The sequence below is a fragment of the Amborella trichopoda genome, chromosome 8 (assembly GCF_054954075.1).
Source record: "Amborella trichopoda isolate Santa Cruz 75 chromosome 8, AtrichopodaSantaCruz75HAP2 v2.0, whole genome shotgun sequence".
Taxonomy (NCBI): Eukaryota; Viridiplantae; Streptophyta; class Magnoliopsida; order Amborellales; family Amborellaceae; genus Amborella; species Amborella trichopoda.
Window position 1 is genome coordinate 38065647 of NC_142343.1, and position 16405 is coordinate 38082051.

Sequence of the window (16405 nt, forward strand, 5' to 3'; positions counted from 1 at the left end):
AATAGATTATAGGGTTTAATATTATCTGAAACATCATGTATCACACATAAGGATGCCATTTTTAACTACAGTTAAGAAGGCAATGCTGGTCCAAACATACCAGTCTATATGAAAGTTCGCAAGATGTCATATAGCATGAAATAACCAGAAGTTTATTAGATACTGCACATTATTTTAAAGAGGAATATTACGATACACAACGGACAGTTGAAATTAACATTTAATATGTGTGTGATTCTGAGCAATCATATCACTCTGTAAACCTTACACGTGGAATCAAATCACCTCCAAAGCAAACCAAAAAATAACACCATCTTATGTTGCTTAAATTTGAAATTCAACTAATTTATCCCGTAGTCATATAAACCGTTTCGGGAAATCTGTACTGCAAGGGCCGTTAGGATGTACTCGTTGTCACTGATACTTCACTATTTCAATAAAATTGTCCGTGATAATGAACTATCTGTAGTTTGGCAGTGTCCATCATAAAGTTATATGAGATAAACTTAGTAAGCAGTTTCACATATAAGTTTCTATTTGAAACGTAGTTTTATTTTGTTAGAAGTAATTTTTTGAATATCACATGTTTCTGACCAGAAATAATTTAATAGCTGGAAATTGCTGAAGAAATTAAATAATATTACACATAATACAAGATAAGTACCAAACGACCAACAAAATAAATATTATGTAGGGTGCAATAATTTGGAAAAAAATTGTACAAACTCCTGTTCAATTTTATAATAACCCCTCTCATTTTTACTATCGTGTAACGCTAATTTTAGCAGTATATATCATCCCACCCACTGTCAATACCTTCTCTTTCCTCTTTTATCTTTACTCAAAAACCATCTCGAAAACAATATGCAAATTTTTCCTAATCCTCTCTCTCGCTTGTCCCTCAAGCAAGCGATGAGGAAGGGGAGATAGTGAGGTAAAATATGTCTTTGGGGCAGTTAGTGAGGCAAACATAAAAAAGGAAGAGGAAAGATGTGAGGTGGGGGTAGGATGATACATACTTATAAAAATTGAAGTTGCACGATAGGAAAAATAAGGGAGGGGTAATTTATCATCATCATCATCCGAGCCTTATCCCAACTATTTGGAGTTGGCTACACGAATCATGCTCTGCCATTCTGACCTATCAAGGACCATAACCTCAATCAAACCATAAGTCACCATATCTCTTATCATTACTTCTATCCATGTCCTTTGGGCCATCCCCTTGTCTTTTTAGAGCCTTCCGCATGAACCAAATTGCTCCTCTTAACCGGTGTTGTATTAGGTCTACGCTGCATATGGCTAGCCAACCTAAAGTCTACTTCTCCTTATCTTATCGCCTACTAGAGCCACCCCTAAGTTCTCTTATGTATTAATTCCGAATTCAATCCTTTCTTGTCTTGCCACTCATCCATCTCAACATCCTCATCTCAGCTACACTCATCATATGAATATGTTGTTTTTAGGAGTCCATACAAAATTTTGCTCATTAATTTTAGATAAGATAGTCTATTCCATATAAAATTACATGTCATCAAACATGCCCCAGATTATTCAATGCAGTTTTGATATGCGTTTTTCATTCTCCATTACATTTTCATTTAATAAATAAGCTAGTAACCACTATAGAAAAAATTAATGATGAGAGAAATTCAGATGAGAAATCCAACAGTCCCAATTTTGCAAACTCAGGATTAAAAGTTGAAGAACCCAAGCCAGTCCATAAAAAAAAAGCTCTAAAAACTGTCCACCTTCTTCGTAGAAAACAAAAGATATAAGTGAAATACTATAATAGGGTGCAAAGTCTAAACCTCGTCTTTAGGCAAGGACGACACGATTGGTATAAGAATCCCCACATCCTGCAGAGAGAAATAATCACTCGTCAAAACTAAGAGTTGGAACTATCTATGGACTTTCTTTGACTAGGAAACCTCCAAAGAACGCGATCTTAAAAGTTAGAGTTCATAGTTGACCTTCAATTTTGAGTCATATAACCGCTTGACCGTATATATTAAATCTGGTGAAGGAATTGTTCCATCAGTCAGTGTGTGCAAAACCTGGTTGGAAGGAATAACAAATCAATGAAGTCCTGCCTAGGCACAGAAGCAAACTACAAAACTTGAATACACAGCAGATGGAACAATCTTTTCTTTTCCTTTTGGATAGCTAGCAAAAGGATTAGTCAATACCTGCATGAGAAGGCTTTCACTTCCTGTTGGAGGATCTGATAAAATTGAAAGCAATTCAGGAGACGAGCCTATTGTACGAATTAAAATTGGAATATGGCGATGAACTGCCTGCACCATTAAGCCCATAAGACTCCAGAGTTTCCATGGAAAGAAGAGAAACAAAAAGCTCTCAGTAAAAAGCACCACAGGTGCTATAGATAAGGGAAAGTATGAGAAACAAAATTGTGTTTTAGACATTCTCATTTTTTATGTTAGCATCTGAATTTCCAGGATGTGTTAATTGCACCCAATATGCTTGACATTCGATGAGAAAATGACTATATTACCCTTGTTTTATTTGACTATTACTAAATATTTTTAGTTTTGTACTCATGAAGAGAGTACAGACAAAACCCTAAATGCAAAAGAAAATATAAAACAAAGCAAAATAATGACTGTTTTTTAAAGTTCACACATGAGCTGTAGACAATGCATCTGGAAAACTCATAAATATCACTGAAGAAAGAATGTCGGATGCTCCATAAAGCTTTCTGATACATCGCTATAAATAGAAGGATACATATCATGGAAAAACTAACCTGCTTAACAGCATCTGGTGCACTTCCATAGTTTAGGAAAATTTCTCGAAGCAGAGAACGCTTCTGTAATAATGAACAGGAAGACATTGTTCATAAAACTAATAAATATAAAGACCAGATTACCAAAAAGAAGCTCATATAATTCCAGCAATGCAACTCACACAGCCCAAGCTGGTAAAGATTCAACCAGTTAAAGCATTTACCCAACAAATAAAATGGGCAGTACCTTGGTGCATAGCGCGAAAAAGAGAGACATGCACCTCTGTGCCTCTGAGATTGACGAGGATGATAAAGTCTTAGCAGAACTAGAGTCATTGATATTAGACGAGATATCTGCAGTGGCCAAGCCTGCTTCTTTCAGCAGCTGCCCCCCTTTGGGAACACCCTCAGTACTGTCTATCTGTATAGACTCGGAAAAAATAAACAACACACTTCTATTTAAGATAGTAAAAACTTATGTTTTACTCTTCAAGAAATCCTCGGCATCGCAATTATAAATAAGTAAAGAGAATTAAAAAGGTACTGATAAATTTCTCCAATCATTGTTACCATACTCATAGTGACTGTCTTTAAGAAACAGAGATATCTCCATCTTGAATTCATGTTTATGTCTTAGTTCATTATCAGAGAGTAATAAACACATTTCCATCATGAATGACTTTGGGCCAATGTGAGACAATTAACCAATCATCCTGGTTCTCCTAACCAAAAGGAAATTGCTTCCCATCAGATGGTTTTAATATAACTAAAGTGTGCTTGCATGAATTGCATTGATTCGTGGAATCAATTTACTAATGATACTGCTAGGCATATACTTTTGTGATTTAAGACTAGCTTCTAAATTTATGAGTGCATATATTGTGCAAAAACATCTTTATTTATTTCTTTTCTAAGCTCATATGTAACTCATTGGCCACAATACCGAAAGTGCATCTTCTGTTATGGTGCAGAACTATATAATAACTAGGAATATCCCTCCAACAAGCAATGGTAATATTCCAGAAACAAAATATATTAAAAAAGTGTTCGTAAGTGCGATCAAATCTTGGTTCTCGCAATGAAAAAGGCTTCACTCAAGAAACTACACTTCATATTGATATGGTATTCGGTAAAGACCTTTGCATTCTAATGTAGAACCTCTTTCCTAAGAAATTTAAGGAACATAAATTTGCTTCAGTGAAGCAAGTATCTCGCACTGCAAAAAAGTAGCAACTTAGTAATGCATGTCCACCTTCTCACAAAGACAATACCAATTTTCATTTTGCCTTCCAACTTGATTTTTACCAATTCAAGCACCATTGATACAACAAGCCATCTGGTACTGGGAAGTGAAACCCAATTAGAAGAAATGACTGGTGAGATCCAACCAAACTCGAAGAAGATAGGAGCATAGAACCCCACAAGTATTGAAAGCAATACCTGTCCTCCACTAAGGTTGGATCTGTCAATATTTGTGCTTTCCCCACCAGCATTACCATTTACAACTGAGCGCAGCATTTCTGTGGCAAAATTTTCAATCTTTTGCGAAATGAATGAAAGAGGATAGAGCTTATTAGCTACCTGTTCAATGCCCATGGATCACCATATTACCATAAGAGAAGACAGTAGTCTCACTTTAATAGCATAGGACCATAGGACAAAGTATTACCAAACGTATAGCTTTCATCCGTACTTCTTCCATGTGATGGACTGTGCTCTGTTAAAAATAATGACAACTGAACTTAAGTACACAATGCAAGAAGTTGGTAAGAAACAAACAGAAAAATAGTCAAAGTAGAAATATTTGTAATTCATGGTGGCTTAAATTTACAGGATAATAACAAGCTTCCAGCATAAAGTAAAGGAAAAGTAGACCATTCATTAACTAGACTAAAAGTTCAAAAAAAGATTTTTTGAACTTCGTGACATACCCAAGACCTCTAATGGCTAGAAATAGTTGTAACCTCCTTGTAACAAAGATAAATGGTCTCATAGTACATAATTTCAAAGTAAATTGAAAGATTTCAAGTTTCCTATTAGACATTGAGAGGAGAAAGAGAGAGAGAGAGAGATCAGATGCATCATAAGTCATAAGTCTCAAACACCTCTGAATGATTTCCATGACTTCGATCTTATGCATATGAAATACAAACCGTAACTCAAGAATGCTCTATGTGGCAAACAAAAATCCACCACAAGCAATTTTATATTCAAAAAGGACAACCAGTAGCACCTAGGCACTACAGCTCAGACATACATGTAGGTGGATATGCAAGCAATCCTAAAGAACGGTCAAAATGGGAAGTGCTTTGAGTGGTAAAATACAACTATCAAAATTGATATTCTAAGAAGGAAATTTGAGATTGCTACATTATTTTCTGGCAAAATCCTTGTCCATTCAGGATATTTCGTTATTTCCTTAGGCAGTATCCAATCATTAAGTAAGCCAAAAACTTAATGCCCTATCATTTTCTAGATTCATTTTAATACATGAACTCTACAAACTCATATATTTGCTCAACTACCAACCATAAACACCATAATAAAAAGAACAGTCGACTGATTGTACCACAGAAATGTGAATTCTTTAGGGTGATTATTTGCCAATAATTTCAATATTATAAATGTGGGTAGAAGAGGGTATAAAAATATAAGAGATAACTAGATTAAAGAGACAAGCCCACAAACAACCCACTAAATCTCAAAGAAACTGAACCAAAACACACACTAACTACAACTGAACCTTTGTTACTGCCTCATCAGCAAAACAAAGGTTGAGTACATCGATACTGAACCTTTGTTACTGCCTCATCGGCAAAACAAAGGCTGAGTAGACCATGCTTCGCAAACCTTTGTTACTGAACCTTTAGCAGTCTCCTGCCAATGCATCATTTACCACATCTGGTATGCCACACCCCCTCAAACGTTCTTCTCAACAACAGAGCATGTCAAGACCATACTTCGAAAATTTCTGATTAAAACATGATTTCTCCAAAAATCTCCTAACTTGTCAAAATCTGTTAACTCCAAGATTTTCAAAAGATTTTTAAAAAATCACTTTTTTTAAATGAAACTGATATAAATCATATTTTATCTTTTCTCAAAAAATATTTTAAAAATTCCCTATAACTTTATTGAAACTTCCATTCTCTTCATTGATTTGATATCTTTGAATTTTGGATTAGAGATAATCAAATAATAAAAATTTCATCAAAATTTTCAACTTCCATTCTCTTCATTGATTTGATATCTTTGAATTTTGGATTAGAGATAATCAACTAATAAAAATTTCATCAAAATTTTCACCAACATATAACCTTCAAAAAGGTGTATTAAAAAAAAAAAAAACTAGAACAGCCATATAACTCAAAATAATAGGTAGAATTCAAGGGAAAGTATCCCAATGAAAATTCCTTTTTTCTCTTAACCCAGATCATCATTATAAAGAGCAAGTGCGAGAGAGAGAGAGAGAGAGAGAGAGAAAGAGAGATTCAATCAACTAAAGATTTAGGTATTCGGGAATTCTGGGTGATGTATTTAGTTATTTCTTTCTGCATACAGAAGTTTGGTTGATTTCTCCTTTTCGAATTTTTTGTTATTTCATTAATGCATACAACAAAATATTTTGGATGGACCACTTTTTCACATTTCAGGCTTTTATGTTTTAATTAACGACAGTTGTGTACTGAAGTTCTTTTTTTTTTTCTTCTAACAGTAATTCTATTCCTTTGGGTTGCAATGCTTGTTATTTGTTAATGCAGTCCTCTTGTTTACTATTGTTGTTGTTTCATTGTTTGCTCCCAACAAATCCATCATATGTTTCTTGTTGTGGCAGTAAAACAAGCATTGTTTGAAGTATATAATGAAAATTTAAACAAAAATTTGTCAAAAATTACCCCAATGATACTAGGGTAAGGACATAAAATTATTGCTCAACGAATTCAATGTATCCATACAATAACTGCAAATCATAATCTTATCTTGCATTTCTTTACATATCCGATTTTTTCACTCCATATTGTGAGCAAAATCCAAACTATTCACGATTCTTTAACTTACCTAATTTTTCGTGATCTGTATTTTTCACCTGATTTTTTGCCTCAGATTTTTTTGCAATCCGTATTTTTACAAGTGTTTTTATTTGCCGATATATTGTTATTCCTGGACTTGCTAACTATGGTCAAGACCAATAAGGATGCCTTCCATTTCAATACATCCACTATCAAATGGATCACTCTATTATTTAACATTAGATTTATCAGTGGAGTACGGCAAATTCATCAGCATAATACATCAAAGTCTAATCAACCAGCTCAACACAAAGATTTTGATTCACATTTGATGGTTTAGCTTTGCCAAAATTATCGTACAACCAGCCAATCCTCCTTAATGGCTTCCCATATTTACCGCAATCCCACAAAAACTGGACAACGTTTCAACAAAGCTTGAGGAAAACATCTAGCTTAAACAATTGTTGATTCCCTCTTTAAAAAGCCATTGAACACCGAAGGAGTGATTACCAACACCAAGGGAAAGTACCAAAATCTGAATTCTGAGGGACTACAAAGAAAACAAAATCTATTGGGTCAACAACATCCATTAAAATGGACAGTGTTGGACAGAGAGAGGGACGCACTAAATGGAACATGTCCAAATCTGGTGGGCTCCATTCTCTCTATCACTGTTCATGTCAATGGACCAAAGCAAACATCAAGAAATGTAAAGTTGATAGATAAATGAGAAAGGAGAGTGACCTGTAATGCAATATTCAAGCACAAATCTCTAATGGGAGGCCTTGACAATATCAAGCTCCATACAGCACTGAGGCCCTGTGTTACTCGATCGCCAGCCTGCAAGTCCTTCCCATCCTTCCCATTTCCAGGAGAACACAAGCTTTCCAGCATCTTTAATGCTTGTTTGGGCAGATAAGGAACTTCACCAAACAATCTGCTTAAAGATTTGTCGGCAGCGGGAAGAGAGTCTCGAAGTGTTTCAGCCTGGACTAACAAAATGTGTTAATTAGCTTGGGCCAAAATCCTATACAAACCATTTGATGTAGATAATAAGTAGCAGACAAATCTATTTACCACAGTCAAAAGGAATATTTCATATGTTGAGCTTGCAGATGATGATGAGACAAAATCCTGCTCACGTTCTGCCTCTCCATATAGTCTATAGAGAACATGCAAAGTCAACTCATGCCCCTGGAAAACAAACATAATTTTAGAATGCATAGAACCCAATTCCTCAGAAAATAACTGAATAAATAGACATTGAATCATTTTATGGAGAAGAATTTCCCAGCCAGCCCATCTATTCACTAAATCTATTGCACACAACTGGCATCTCTTTCTTAGAAAAAAAAAACGGACAGCACCAGTTTGATTTCTCTGTATTGTGCAAATCAAGGGATTGTACAGACTTCATCTTTGTTGCACTTCCACAAGGGAATCGAGGGAATAAGCACCATCAGCCTCCGTCTGTAGGCACAAAGACATGCACAAATATGTTGTGTGTATGTATTATAGTTTAAATGTCAGAACCGGCCGTCGGATGGAACTAAACCAAACTGAGTCGAAATGAAAAAACATGGAAACAAAAAGTGCTCCAAATCAAGGAAGAAATACATTAGTATTTTATCCAATGAAAAAATAGAGCAGTTTATTTACATTTTAATTATCACTTTAAACAAGACATTTTGACTTATAAATTACTTTCTAAAAATGCTTTGCACAAATATCGTACCATTAGACTATAATTTACACTAGTAGTACTATATGACACTTAGAAATTACTGTCACAGAACAAGTAACTATTTATCAGAAAATTATAGAACAAGCACTTACATCAATCTAACCCACATTTTGAATTCTAAAACAGAAAGCGAAGAAACTCCAAACACAGACTAAGAGCATTCAAAAATGCATTTGTCCATGATTCCATTACAAATGATGTTACAAGTTACAATGGTGCAAGTACAGCAACACCCAGATCAGTGACATAACCAATGCATACTCCATACAGTAACAAAATCATCGAACACATATATCTTGGTGTATCCTTGCCTCTCATTCCCAATTAAGTCACTGTCCAAGGATGGAACCCCCAGGACCCGTCCCTCAACACTCGAGCAATATTCCTCATCTCAGCCTCTGATGGTGCTAACTGCCAACCCACCAAAATCACCGATTCTGACCCAGATAGATTGTCTCTGACCATGGAGTTTTACACTGTAAAATATGATCAGACCTTATCATCAACCTTATCCTCATCCTGTCCAGCATCCATTAGCTAGATGGAGTCTTCTATCATCATCCTACAACGTTAATCCAGCAGCCGCATCCCTGACACCATCCTTTACATTACCATAACCACCATTGCTCTTTCCACTTTCATTACAGGCTCCAAGGCTGTCTAATGGAAATATTGCTACCTCCACGATCATATGTAATCCAAACCTGTGAATCCTCGCAATTCCTCTGATTATAAAGAAAGGGCAGTTGACTAAGCAATCCACTAACAGCTCCTCAAAAGACAAATAACCCAAGTTGGACTGTAATTTCTTGTGGTCTTACAAAACTGAGCTATTAGTCTTAGATTGTACTAGTAAAAAATAACTTCTTCAGTTTTGTTGTGGATAGCTGTTTCTGAGTAAGAATGCCCTGCAATTTGATCACAACCTGAAGCGGGGTACATCTCACATAAAACTTTCACAACCATCCTTTGCAACTTCAGGAAACGGATTCAGTGAAGCTCCCACATTTCGCTGAAATTGAAGACAATACTTAGTCTTTTTATAAATAAAATTCTGCTAAGTGATGGCCAAGCTTTAACACTTCAGAAATGCGCAAGGTTACATCGGTCGGTTTTCTTTCTAGAATTGATTGCTATATTTATGTAAAAATCGTCGGTTACATCTACCAAAAAAATTAATGTCAATGGGTACTTGACAAGGAGTTGCATCAAATGTATCTTGAAATTAATAGAAAGTCCCATCACACTTTGTTCCCTCCTTGAAATGGAATTTTACAACAATTATAATATCCGTGGCATGGCTGAAAAACTCTCACAAAAAGGTGCAGCATTTAAGAATAACCTGCAAAAGACCAAAATTATGTATAAAACAAGCGGATTAAAATTCTATCGTCAATAACACAAATAATTTGCTAAAAAGTAACATCAAAAATGATGAATTAATGCTTAAAAAATATAAATATTTATCAATAGATTGAGAAAGTTCTCAACTAAAGAAATAAACTAGTTAACATACCTATGTGTGACATGAATATCCCAGTGGAGCTGTCCAACGTGGCAAGAGTCTTTCAAATCCTTTCTCTGGAATCTGTGTTCCATCTTTAATGGCTTGTTTGCAAAGCCCATGGCTTCATATAACTATAATGTTGTGGGCTTTTCTTCTGATTCAACACCCTTCATCACCATCTTGAACTTGTAACAATTTCTTTTGTAACTTTTTTGACCTCAGTGCTCTGGGTAACGTTTGAACGTCAAAGCTCATTGCAAGTTATGATGAATTACACCTATCTGATGAGAACCTTTTTTTTTTTTGGGAACTGTTAACTGTTGTATTTATAGAGAGTGAGTGCAGGGCGGGAGTAGATACCACCCACAAGACGGGGGTTCTAGTCCAAAAAACAGGCTTTCCCAAGACCGGTAGCCCTATACAAAAAATTGGGGAGACCCAATAGAGTAAACAAAATTACAGGTAACAAACAAAACAGCGAAACAACTGTGAGTCCAAAAAATCAGGTAGAAATAATGAGAGCTCCATCCTTAGCTAGGGTGTCCGCTTGGGCGTTGGATTCATTTCAGGTATACCTCCATAAGACGACCATATCCCTTCAAGCATCAATTTCCAGAGCATACATGAGGGTCTAATATGGCACCTGATCAATATCTGATGGGAACATTTTGTGTAGACCAAGTAGCACATCAGTGTTCTAGGTAATGATAGATAAAGATGATGCAAATGTAAGAGTCCATTCATGATACAGTAACTCTCCCTCTCCTGTGCTTCCTAATCAAAGGTAAGAGTCCATTCATGATTATAGATAAATCACACAATTTGTCATGCATTCCCAATAAAAGAATTTATATTAGGACGCCTGCCAAGTCGTCTAAAATGAAATCAACGAAATGGGAAGCACACAGCAACCAAGAATCAGAAACTACAAGCTTTCTCTGAAGCAAATACTAGCTGATAATTCGTTACTGTATTCTCCCACCTCTTGAAATTCTATATACATAACTTCAACCAAGAAGCAAGAATTCTTCCTTAGAATTCCACTGCATCAATAAAATTGAGACAGATCGTTCCTCGAGCAAAAAGCTAGTCCACATTTACCTGTTAATATTTCAACCATCACGCATCAAAGTGCATCCATTCTTCAAACATAGCGCCCTGAAGTACGCAACAAGCCATAGTTGCTGGAACCTCGTAGGAAAGTCACGGACTCGCTCTGGAACCTCAATCCCGCGATTCCAGCTAGGGATCTTGGATGGAACGCGGATCCCTATATTGTGATCCTCATTCCCAGCAGGTTTGAACCACGGTTCTCACGTGTGCATATGATGTTTTCTTTATTTGGCACTGATTCATATGCACTAATTCAGGTTTGTGCCCAATGGTACTATGAACCCACGCATCATTCTCGATCCCTTAAAACATACTATTGTGATGCCTTCCTCATGAAATCATGCTTCCCTGTGACAAGGATCGCAATCCCTTGATATAGGATCGTACAGACAATGATCCCAACCACAAGGAGCTTCTAACAATCCACAGTTCTGCGGACCAGAGCCAGCTCCCGCTCCCGACAACTATGCAACAAACAATACCAAATCCTGACCTCCTTGTCTACCTCAGATCCTCATACGTCATAAACACTCAAAGGCCTCATACAGGTCTTAGATACATCTAATATTGGACATAGGAGAGTAGTATACATTGGTAGCGGCATCATCTAAAACCATAGAGTAATGGCTCTAAAGTCTCTTTCTCATATCCAGCCCCACAATACTCGTAAGCGTCTTTTGTTGAGGGCCTATCAGCAACAATGGGCCCATTTACCCAACCTTATCTCTCTCTAATACTAACCAGCTTCTGAAGTAGTCCCCCTAAATCTCAAGCTGAGAAGTCAAGAGTGCAATAAGTGAAGCACTTTAAAAAGATCCAACACATGCAAGTAAACGCTCTTCACATGCCCTAGAGCTCCAACAATTCAAGTTACTCTGAAATATATCATTGTCGAACGAGCAGTCCTCGTTATCTTTACACAGCTATATCTTCCTCCACATGTTTTCTTACTTCCACGGTTTGCCCTCTGGTATCTAACTCCTGACAAAAATCTTCCATAAAAACCTCAGGAACTGAAAGGTTACATAGCGTCACCACACTTTTTCGTTAGTTCATGTGTTTCTGCTAATTTCCCCATTCATTTCGAGCCACAATAACTACATTGCACCCTATCCCATACACCCTCCACAAATGCAAACCCATTTCTCCACTAAAGATAATGCATCCTATGAATCTCTATAATTGGCAATAATACTCCAACAGAAAAAATAGTAAAGCACCTTAAACTACGAAAATAAATAAAAACAAAAATAAAATAAAAGTACTAATCAATGCCATACATTGAACCCCAGATGTTCAACAAAGAAATAAAATGGGCAATATTAACGAATTTAATTTCTCCTGCTTTAGAAGAGTTTACTATTTACAGAGTACTATGAATTTATATTCGAATATATGCATTTTAATATTTCTAAAACATACAATACAATCATGTAATTCTGTGCATGTAAAGCAAGAAGCTAAATAAAGCATTTTTACCAACCTCATGATTTAAATAATCGGCCAATATATGCCTTTGCAAAAGCCCCAGCGAGTCAAACTCCAAGGGACACTACAAAGTAACAAAAATCAACAAATCAGTAAACATTATAGAAGGATGCAATTTATCTTCGAGAAAATAAATGACATACTAACAGAACTACAGCAAAATAAAAAATAGATACAATAATAGAGAGGCCCAGTACACAAAAAAAAAAAATTGAAGATAGTCTATTTGAGTAAATTAAAGCATAACACAAGCTTTGTAAATCATTTTTAGCATAAAAGTAAGGCTGTGTTGACCTCGTATCAAGGATTGCATTCGCAGCCAAGGGTATCATTAGCTAACATTCCTAGCATAAGCATTAATTGGGGGCCACATTACTTAAAAATGCCTTTGTAGTGTTTATGAGTTCAGCACTCTGGAGAAGGGAGGAAATGAATAGCCCACACACATGCACACATGCATGTGTGCATGCATGCACGTGTGCACGCACGCACGTGCGCACGTATACACGTGGACACGTGTACACACACACACACACACGGAATTGAAGTTGGGTGTTTGCTGTTAATTAAACCAAGAAAAATGGGAGGATGATATGAATCATTACCTCACCACCAAAATAAGCTAGCAAGGAAAAGCGAACATTCAATCCTCCAGCTATGGCGATTTGTTTGTACGCCTCAATGATACGCACATATGCCAATTTCTGTATGTGATCTTTTTGTTCATCAGTCAAGGCAACAACTAGAGGTGGCACCTTCTGGAGTAAATATGAGCTTGGCAAGACAATGGGTGCTGAAGCGGTTGAAGATGCCCAGCTCATATCTCCACTAGATGCCCTTGGACTTAATGCTTCAGACTTATCATATGACATGTGATCAGATGAGGATTCTTGCTTTGCCGAACTCCCTGAGACCAAGTCCACAGAAGAAGAAAGTGAGCTATCTAAGGCTTCTTTCAATTCTTCAACGGATGGAACATCATCTAGGCCAGGAATTCCAGTCTGCAAAGCCCCAACTTCAATTGTCTCGAGTACAGCCAATTGGTTAACTTCTTCATCAGAGATTGGCACAATAGAAGATGCTGGAGCATCTCTTGGTAATACAGCTACATCTGTAGTGCTAGTGTTTGAAGCAGGTATGGACAAATCCATCGGGATTGGTGGCTTCCTTTCTTCAGTCAAGTCCTGCAGTTCCCAGAGTAAGCACAAACCCCTTACACAAAGCCAAAAAATACATTGAAGCACTTGTCTTTTCTTTCTGGGAGAAGGTTCACTATATTCTTGTAGTATAAAGTTCTTGTATTAACTATACAATATGGCAACACAAACTCAGGGTCCTTAAATACAAAAAGGGGTTCCAAAGGTAAAACAAAATGAACAAGAAAACAGAAAATACAAAATCCTCCGCCTATCAGTAGCAGGCTGCAACAAATGAAACCACTTTCTTATTCTTTAAAGGATCCATAGAACCAGCTAATAGATAAAACGGAGACCTAAAAAAGTTAAACCACAAGCCAAAAGTATAAAATACCAGAAGTACAAATTCAAGATGAAACAAAAAATAATAATGACTTACAGCACTACTTGAAGATGGCAGAGGCTTCATATCTAAAAGAGAGGCTATTTGAGGTAATGCACTCAACAATGACATTGTATGTTCGGTACCGGATAATTGCTTTATTTCTGCAGAGGCATTGCTGATAAGGAAGGAAATATTACATGAGGTGAGTGTCTCCTCCTCTCCACTCTCTGGACTGGGACGAGTAGATGGAAGAAAACGCATGTTATATATTACAACTTCAGCTAGTAGGTCTGAAGAAATGCTTGTAATAAGAACCTCAAGAGAATTAACAGCGCTCTCGCCTTGGGCCACCAAAGCACCAAGCATAGCAACTAGTTGCTGAACAGGGCCAGACTCTCCATCCCCAGTTGAAGATTGAGCCATATTAAGAGGAGAACTTTCTTGTGATTTCTCAGGACTTGGCTGAATAACCTGCATAGGTGACTCTTGAGAGACAAGAGCAACATGTCTGACTCGTTTTCCAGAGATATCATCGCCATGAGCCAGGTCTCCAGCATCTTCTGCTACCGATCTCTTTCTTCCTGCATCTATGGGTGTAGCATCAGATACGTGCATTGAGAGGGTCCCATCCTACAAAATGATCCACATTTTAAGTGCTTGCAATAACATGCAGGGCCATTATACTTAAAACCATGGACTAAGGAAAAACCATTTTCCATTGGTTTCTGACCATCCTTTGAAATGACATGTGATAAAGAGAGAGTGGGACCCACCAGAACATGACATGACCCCAAAGGTAGGTCTCACACTCTCCATCAGTCATCTCAAAACCATCATATCAAAATATAAAGTTTTCATGCATAAACCAAAGAAAAGAACTACCTTTGGAGCATGTGGATCTCCAGTCTGATGGTTAAGGTTTCCTGGTACATTGTCAAATTGACCAAGGGCACGTTCGGATGAATCTCCAGCATTCAGTGATTTCAACGCATTGACCAGTCGATCCCGCCACTGAAAGTATTAGCAAGTGAAATCATGAAAACCATATTCAAATATAGTTTCTAATTAAGGAAATTTTGTTTTTGAATTTAACGATGACACAAGTACAGCATTGCATCTACTTCTGAAAATTTGTATAAGAGATTTTCAGTATTGTCTTTTACCTTGCCTTTCAATAAAAAAAGGACAAGCTTGTAGGGGAAGCATGGCCAAAAACGTCCATAAATACCAAGGAAGTTTGTTTGTGCTGCCTACTAACTGAATCTTTTTCAATTATCAACAAGAAAATTCAACGCCATGGAACATGCAGCTCTCACAGGCATTGATAATAACCATGCTCTATTTTTAAAAAGAAAAAAAGAAGATAATGGCCACACCAACTTGATTGTGAATAGCTTTCAATAAAGTTTTTTGATAAAGAGCAAACTGTTCTTGGATATAAGGATCCAGTCCGAAGGACAGGCACCAAAATTTCCCAATCCATTTAAGTATGGATATAAGAACAAGCCAGCATAACGAGCATGTGAACACACACACACACACACACACACACACAATCTATTTCATGTGCAAGTGTGCGTGTGTATGTGTGTGTGGGGAGAAAGCAAGAGAGAGTTCACGATGCAGTGATATCCTAAGACCGAAACCTCCAGGAATTTAGAATTTTCAAGCGAAGTTTCATATTCAACTGGAAAACTGAGGTTTGTGATGACAGTTCTTATTTTAAGTTCATTGCCATATGGGAAGCCCCTCTATAAGGTTATTGAAACTCAATTTCAATGGGAGCTCCTTCAGAACTCAGGTCCTTTTTCCAATAGTTCGCAGCATCTCTAGGAATAATTCCCAGGCAGTTTATTTAACATTCTTGCGAACTATCAGATAGGATGATTCTATAGTTGTTGAAGCTGGTGCAACCTTTACAGCTAAATAGTGGCCTTCTGGTTGCTCTTTTTGCTCCTAGGTCATGGAAGATGACTCTTTATAATTGAGAAGTAGTCCAGGATATGTGGCAATATTCGAGAAGGGCAAACATATTTGGAATGGGGTCAAACTCTCATTTGCATTGACAATTCCTTCAACGAGGTCCTTCAATCCTTGAACACAGAGGTTGTTGTTCTAGCTAGACCATGTACCAGTAGGAAGTACCTGCCACAAGGAAGTTTTCTACTCTTGGTTTGACCTCATCTATATGTGTGCCCCTATTTCTCAGCCTTTTTGCACAACTTGATTGAATAATCCAATGCTCCTTTTATGAAGCAATAATCATCAGAAAGAAT

The 16405-nt window shown here is 36.9% G+C and overlaps 1 protein-coding gene across 28 annotated transcripts in view; it reads right to left on the minus strand.

The window, feature by feature from the left end:
• ESP4 (HEAT repeat-containing protein) overlaps positions 1-16405 on the minus strand; it is a 46360-nt gene that overhangs the window by 3430 nt on the left and 26525 nt on the right. For 7 of the 28 annotated variants that reach the window (XM_088873821.1, XM_020666785.2, XM_020666786.2 and 4 more), the window contains 13 exons: positions 15012-15140; positions 14184-14759; positions 13214-13792; positions 12604-12672; positions 7834-7950; positions 7501-7743; positions 4416-4463; positions 4187-4327; positions 2994-3167; positions 2768-2830; positions 2190-2297; positions 1974-2057; positions 1812-1859 (listed from right to left, as the gene is read on the minus strand). In XM_088873821.1, the coding sequence (XP_088729947.1) occupies positions 1812-1859; positions 1974-2057; positions 2190-2297; positions 2768-2830; positions 2994-3167; positions 4187-4327; positions 4416-4463; positions 7501-7743; positions 7834-7950; positions 12604-12672; positions 13214-13792; positions 14184-14759; positions 15012-15140 (2379 nt within the window). Of the gene's footprint in view, positions 1-1811; positions 1860-1973; positions 2058-2189; positions 2298-2767; positions 2831-2993; positions 3168-4186; positions 4328-4415; positions 4464-7500; positions 7749-7833; positions 9843-10016; positions 12102-12603; positions 12673-13213; positions 13793-14183; positions 14760-15011; positions 15141-16405 lie in introns of those variants that run through there. The other 21 variants (XR_016060769.1, XR_016060770.1, XR_016060768.1 and 18 more) reach the window with 12 other exon arrangements.